Source organism: Engraulis encrasicolus, chromosome 1 (genome assembly GCF_034702125.1).
Source record: "Engraulis encrasicolus isolate BLACKSEA-1 chromosome 1, IST_EnEncr_1.0, whole genome shotgun sequence".
NCBI classification, from domain to species: domain Eukaryota; kingdom Metazoa; phylum Chordata; class Actinopteri; order Clupeiformes; family Engraulidae; genus Engraulis; species Engraulis encrasicolus.
Genome location: NC_085857.1, coordinates 50170300 through 50177295, shown reverse-complemented (window position 1 = coordinate 50177295; position 6996 = coordinate 50170300). Strand labels below are relative to the sequence as shown.

Below are 6996 nucleotides of genomic sequence, written 5' to 3'. Positions count from 1 at the left end.
AGGGAGATATTGAAGCTTTGGTGAAACATTGGCTGTTTCAGAATGTTGCACGTTTAAACGGGGACCAGTTGGTATATTGATATGAAATTGGTACAGGCACTTAGCTCCCTGTTGTGTGTTGTCCTTATCGTGACCTGACACCTCCTCCTACTACGTCGGTCAGTCAAAAGCATGCATTTGACCTCCAGAACTTCACAGCAAAGTTTGGTCTCTGTCCCTACACAAGCAATGTCTTTGCACACACGAAAGCGGTCTTCAGTAACATGCAGAAGGTGAAACACAACCGAAAGCAATAACCGAATGCCTATTTAGTGTCTCTGTTCCATATTATGGGATGCAGTGTTTACGTAGCCATCTATACTTACACAACAGAATAAGCCGTGGACGACTGTATATGATCATGTGACCCTGACCTCCCTCTCTCTCTCTCTCTCTCTCTCTCTCTCTCTCTCTCTCTCTCTCTCTCTCTCTCTCTCTCTCTCTCTCTCTCATTCTGTCTGCTATGCAGTGCTGAGCTGTGTGTGCTGTGAAAAGATGACTGTGTCAGGAAAAGAGGGCAGCACAGTCTCCATTGACTGTCCACCTGGTGATGGTGCTGCAAACTACCCAAAATACTTTTGCAAAGGCATGATTAAAAATTGTGTTAATGTCATTGGCTCTGATGGGACTGCTAACTCAACCGGTAAAGGGAAAGTATCTCTGCTCGATAAAAAGGACAAAAACAGATTTACCGTGATCATTCATAACCTGACCCGAAAGGATGGTGGGACATATTGGTGTGGAGTTGACACCTGGGGACCAGACTATGTCACTCAAGTTTACCTCAAAGTAGGTATGTGAGACGAGCTTGAGGGGTTACACATTCGGAACTCATCACAATCCTAGTGTGTCCATAGAAAACAAACTCACTGTATAACTTAATTACATATATACGTGACTCATTAAGCTCGCGCTCGCTCTCTCTCTCTCTCTCTCTCTCTCTCTCTCTCTCTCTCTCTCTCTCTCTCTCTCTCTCTCTCAGTTCACATTAAATCACCTGATCCTTACAAGGACACAGCACTTCCAACCACAATTACCAACACTAGCATGTCAGGTAACAAATCAATTATATTATGTAAGGTTTAACGTTCGGCGAGAAGGTCGCTACCGTGGAATAGCAGCACGACAGAGAGAATCTTTAGACCCCGACGCGGAGCGGAGTGGTCTTGTTCTCTCTGAAGTGCTGCTATTCCACAAAGCGACCGACTCGCCGAAAGTTAACCCGCTTATTATATGGATATACTTAAATGATTCACACATGGCGGGGACATTTCTTTAGGCCTATTTAATGTTAAGATTGTTGCTGCGCAAAACAAAACAGTGCCGTTGTGGAACACCGCTAGGCAACAGCTAGGTAGCCAGGACAACAGGTGTTGTCTATCACAGCAGCTAATTAGAGTCTTGTTGAAAAGTCGCTTTAGCAGTGAAAAGTCTTGTTGCCATTGACAGCGGTCTGTTATAGACCAACCCGTCCGTTATCGAAAAATAACAGACGTGCTAATGTTGGGGAGCCTCGTTGAAATGAATGGAGCATTCGACCGATGACGTCACACCATATAATATATGATATCAAATGATATGATATGGTATGATATTTTATGATATATTTTTAATTGACACATGGGACAAGATTATGTCACTAGAGTCCACCTGTTTGATAATCTATGTGGTGACAGTTTAAATTCATAATTAATGCAGTATTTAAGTGTGTGTATGTGTGTGTGTGTGTGTGTGTGTGTGTGTGTGTGTGTGTGTGTGTGTGTGTGTGTGTGTGTGTGTGTGTGTGTGTGTGTGTGTGTGTGTGCGCGTGCGTGCGTGCGTGTCTCAGATCTTAAGAAGCCATCTGTCCCTAATAAGAAGTCAGACACTGTTGCTGGGGCCACCACAGTCACCTACACCAACACTCCTGCTACCACATCATGTATCATACTGAATACCCATGCCTTCCCTATTCAACTGTACTGTGACTTAAATTGTTGCCCCTGTGCTCCCTTCTGTGTGTGTGTGTGTGTGTGTGTGTGTGTGTGTGTGTGTGTGTGTGTGTGTGTGTGTGTGTGCGTGCGTGCGTGCGTGTGTGTGTGTGTATGTGTGTGCGCGTGCGTTTGTGCATCCGTGCGTGCGTACGTGCGTGTGTGTGTGTGTGTTTGTGTGCGTGTGTGTGCGAGTGTGTGTGTGTTTGTGTGTGTGAATGTTGTCTCCTGCTCCCTACATTCCACTTTAGTGTTTGTTGTTTTTCTATTAGGAATGGCACAAGGACTGGGACAAAACATGCCCAGGTAGTTTCACATTGCCCCCTCCAAATTGCGGTCCAGTCTCTAAAAAAATACAAAATCCCAACAGCATGGGCCCTTGTGTTCATGTTTTTGTAACATAGAAGTTGTTCGGGTCATTTTGACCCGCGCATATAAAAAAATAATGGGGAAAAGCACAAAAAAAATCATAGCTCATATTCACCCTCATATTCCCTTCATTATGTTCATGAATTTCTGTCTATATTTGTTTTTTGAGTGTGATAGATACAGAGAGAGAGAGAAAGATAAGGAGACAGTGAAGAAAGCAAAAACTGTAAACTGTAATTATAACGTATTATTATTAGGGCTGTCAAAATGAACACATTAATTAAAGTTAGATTAATTAATTCCTGAGTCAAGATTATTTTCATTTGAAACGCGATTAGAGTTTCCCAGCATTTTGTAATTTTATGGTCAACAAGCACTGACACACGCCAATACATGAGCAAGCAATACACCACATCCCGAGGCACATTCTTAAAAAAGCTGGCGTGGGGACCATGGCTGTTCCATCAGGTTAACGTAGTAGCCAACCACCATTGGAACTGCGCCATCTGCTGGTCATGATCATCTCCTCAGCTTGGAGAAAAAAGAAGATGTTAAGTAAGGGTTAACGTTCGGCGAGAAGGTCGCTACCGTGGAATAGCAGCACGACAGAGAGAATCTTTAGACCCCGACGCGGAGCGGAGGGGTCTTGTTCTCTCTGAAGTGCTGCTATTCCACAAAGCGACCGACTCGCCGAAAGTTAACCCGCTTATTATATGGATATACTTAAATGATTCACACATGCGGGGACATTTCTTTAGACCTATTTAATGTTAAGATTGTTGCTGCGCAAAACAAAACAGTGCCGTTGTGGAACACCGCTAGGCAACAGCTAGGTAGGCTAGCCAGGACAACAGGTGTTGTCTATCACAGCAGCTGATTAGAGTGACAAAAGACCGGACCCCCTGCGGAGTGATATGAAACATTCGCTTTAGCCACTGACTTGTATACAAGCCAGTGGCTTTAGCAGTGAACGTCTTGTTGCCATTGACAGCGGTAGCCAGGACAACGGGTGCTGTCTATCACAGCAGCTGATTAGAGTCTTGTTGAAAAGTCGCTTTAGCAGTGAAAAGTCTTGTTGCCATTGACAGCGGTCTGTTATAGACCAACCCGTCCGTTATCGAAAAATAACAGACGTCCGAACGTTGGGGAGCCCCGTTGAAATGAATGGAGCATTCGACAGATGACGTCACAACCATATAATAAGTAAGGGTTAACGTTCGGCGAGAAGGTCGCTACCGTGGAATAGCAGCACGACAGAGAGAATCTTTAGACCCCGACGCGGAGCGGAGGGGTCTTGTTCTCTCTGAAGTGCTGCTATTCCACAAAGCGACCGACTCGCCGAAAGTTAACCCGCTTATTATATGGATATACTTAAATGATTCACACATGGCGGGGACATTTCTTTAGGCCTATTTAATGTTAAGATTGTTGCTGCGCAAAACAAAACAGTGCCGTTGTGGAACACCACTAGGCAACAGCTAGGTAGCCAGGATAACAGGTGTTGTCCATCACAGCAGCTGATTAGAGTCTTGTTGAAAAGTCGCTTTAGCAGTGAAAAGTCTTGTTGCCATTGACAGCGGTCTGTTATAGACCAACCCGTCCGTTATCGAAAAATAACAGACGTGCGAACGTTGGGGAGCCCCGTTGAAATGAATGGAGCATTCGACCGATGTCGTCACACCATATAATAATGATGCGTATTAGTAATAAGAACAATAACCTTATCTTTTTTTATTCTTTATTCCACTCAGTGCCCAGAAAACCAACTGACATCCCTTATTTCACACCATGGGTCACCACAGATGTCCAAACGCCCTCCTCTGGTAGTATTCAACATTTTAATCCCCTAACATTTTCAATACTGTCATGTATAGCACACAGTCCCTTTTTTACATTGACTGCACTGTAATTCCTTCATGACTCTTCAGATCACTTTAGCTTAAACCTTCCTCTCTAAGCCAATACCTGTCATCTTTTACAGTGGATTCACCCCGGGATATTCGCGTTCGCTTAACGTGTCCGGGAGCTTCGCGGGCTGCCTTTCAGACTGCACAGTCAGCGTCCATATTCTATCCGCGGGCAGCAACCATTAATTTCCGATGGAACCCGCGCATTGCACGCGGACGTCTAAGTATTGAAATAGACTCGAGTTCTATTTTCAAGCCAGGAGCATCGCGGTGCCGCTCACAGGGCCGGACATGCGCCATGCTAACACCGCGCTCCTGTGTGTAAGCCATAATCTGTTTTCATGTATTCTAACCGATTCGGACTGATACCGGACATGTTAAGTGGACGTCTCCCGCTTGTGGTGTGTAAGCACTGTTAATATTTGCTCCCATCTGTACTCTGTGATATCTGCCACCCTGCAGGTCACCTTATGGTATATCTTTGTGTGTTCCTGGTTGCTGTGGGCCTGGTTGCTGTCCTGCTCTTGTCTTGTGGTCTTTTCATCCTGGTAAAGAAGAAACAAAGTAAATCCCAGATATAAGACACACCTACATGAAATAAATGATGGAAGTCCGCAACACTGTTAATGCTCCCAGTGATTTATTTGCACGACGTTTCGGACCTTCGTCCTTTCTCAAGTGCAAGGTTGCACTTGAGAAAGGACGAAGGTCCGAAACGTCGTGCAAATAAATCACTGGGAGCATTAACAGTGTTGCGGACTTCCATCATTTATTTCAGTTACTCTATTTTGTCCAGCACCTGTACCACTGATGTGCGCGCATTCTCCACCTTCCTCACACACCTACATGCACCCATATATGAACATGCTCATGCACATGAACATGCACAATAGCCTATTCGTACATGCCATTATGATGATGTGACCCTTACCATTTATTTACACCATTTATTTTGGCAGATTGATTGATTGATTGATTGACTGATTGATTGATTGATTGATTGATTGATTGATTGATTGATTGATTGATTGACTGATTGCTTAGTTGATTTTCACTCTAAAATATTAAAAGACTATTATCATTGTTTATGCACCGTTGCTAAAAGAAAACCTTATTTGCATTGTGGACGTTGTGTGAATATGTGTATATGTGTGTTCATGGGTTCAGTGAATGCTAAAGAGCAAAATGGAGAGTACAATGGACTAGCATAAAATAGGCCTACATTCAATGTATTTCTTGATGAATTTCTGACAAAGATCAAAAGCCTACGCAGGTAATGCTACTGTCTGCTTGATGTGTATGTGCTTGCTATATGTCAATTCAGTGCTCAATCAAATGCTGATTTTGTTTCAAATTAAAAACCGTTTGGATATAGCTTCACAAATGTGTGAAGACTCCACAAATAAATGACTATCTGATTATGTTTTTTTCTTGCTAAACATTGGCTGAGCATTTGGATATTGCTGCACACATACTGTATGTGAAAAGTTGTTTCTGTTTGTTTTTATTAAATAGGGGATCAGGGTCCACCTATTCAGCAGCCCAGAGCCAAATTCAGAGCATCCACACATTTAAAACAAGTAAGACAGTGGTCTTGGATAGTTTTTTTCTTTGTCATCATTCCTACGTGTCACATGCAATTCAAGCTATGGGCAGTCATGGGGAAATAGTTAGGGTGCCAGGCTTGTAGCCCAAATGTTGATGGTTTGATTCCAGCCAGACCCACCAGACCAGCCAGACTGAGGGACTGAAAATGGTCTCGCCGCACTGCTCCCATTGGCCACCCTTTGGGTTATGTGTAAATGCAATTTTGTTGTCTGCTGTGTCACAAGGATAATGGGAGTTTCCCAGGTGCCCTTTCACTGCATAATAATGGTGCCATTGAGTGGTGGCTAGTTGTGGCTACAGCCACCCTGAAATTATGCCAAGCCAGCCCCTTAGCTACCCATCTTTATGAGGAGTTATTTGTACTGAATTAATTCCTTGTTTGTAGTCATTCTCATGTACTACACCTCAAACCTGACCTTTTTTATGACCCTTAGGAGACTAACAATGAAAATGACCCCAACGCCATCCAACCTGATGCAGTCTACCAGAGGCTGAACCCCAACGCCACCCAACCTGATGCAGTCTATCACAGCATGAACCCCAACGCCATCCAACCTGATGCAGTCTATCACAGCTTGAACCCCAACGCCATCCAACCTGATGCAGTCTACCAGAACCTGAAGCCGAAGACCATTATCACCCGGTGAACAGAAAAAAAATGTCTTAAGATTGGCTGAGCAGGTGTCCATTATCCCCTGATAACGGGACACCTATGAAGTAATGTGTGTGTGAAGTGAAGTGAAGTGAAAACTCTGTAAAAATCATGCAGAAGATATACCCTCAGCATTCCAAAAGAGGATTCCATGCATCAAGACCAAAATTTGTTGTTCATAAATATAAACTTTATATAACTGAGATCAGCTTTAATAAAGAAGTGAGAGATGCTGAAACATTGTGTCGTTAGTACTGAGCATGACCTCTGAGAAAGGTGGCTTAAGGAAGACAAAGGTGCTGCTGCTGAGATATGTGTGGGTGGTGGTGGTGGTGGTGGTGGTGGGTCGGGTGTTGAGACAGGCCTTCTTCCTGTGCTTTGTTTCAACTGCAGCTTCCTGCCAACCTTTAGTTCTAATCACACCTCATCTGTTTCTATTTATACACCTCGC

General features: G+C 43.8%; 1 protein-coding gene across 1 annotated transcript; it reads left to right on the top strand.

The window, feature by feature from the left end:
• Positions 1-518: 518 nt before the first annotated feature.
• On the top strand, positions 519-6706 carry LOC134439290 (CMRF35-like molecule 9). The gene is made up of 6 exons (XM_063189224.1): positions 519-832; positions 1022-1093; positions 1868-1960; positions 4130-4201; positions 4748-4849; positions 6328-6706. Exons 1-6 carry the CDS (start codon positions 535-537, stop codon positions 6333-6335), a joined length of 645 nt encoding a protein of 214 aa, XP_063045294.1. The 5' UTR covers positions 519-534; the 3' UTR covers positions 6336-6706.
• Positions 6707-6996: the final 290 nt, after the last annotated feature.

Bases quoted from the DNA above. Each gene is read 5' to 3' on its own strand.
- LOC134439290 (XM_063189224.1), top strand. From the start codon at position 535: ATGACTGTGTCAGGAAAAGAGGGCAGCACAGTCTCCATTGACTGTCCA. The intron at 1,094-1,867 runs GTAACAAATCAA...TGCGTGTCTCAG, and splicing joins TACCAACACTAGCATGTCAG to ATCTTAAGAAGCCATCTGTC. The intron at 4,202-4,747 runs GTAGTATTCAAC...GCCACCCTGCAG, and splicing joins TGTCCAAACGCCCTCCTCTG to GTCACCTTATGGTATATCTT.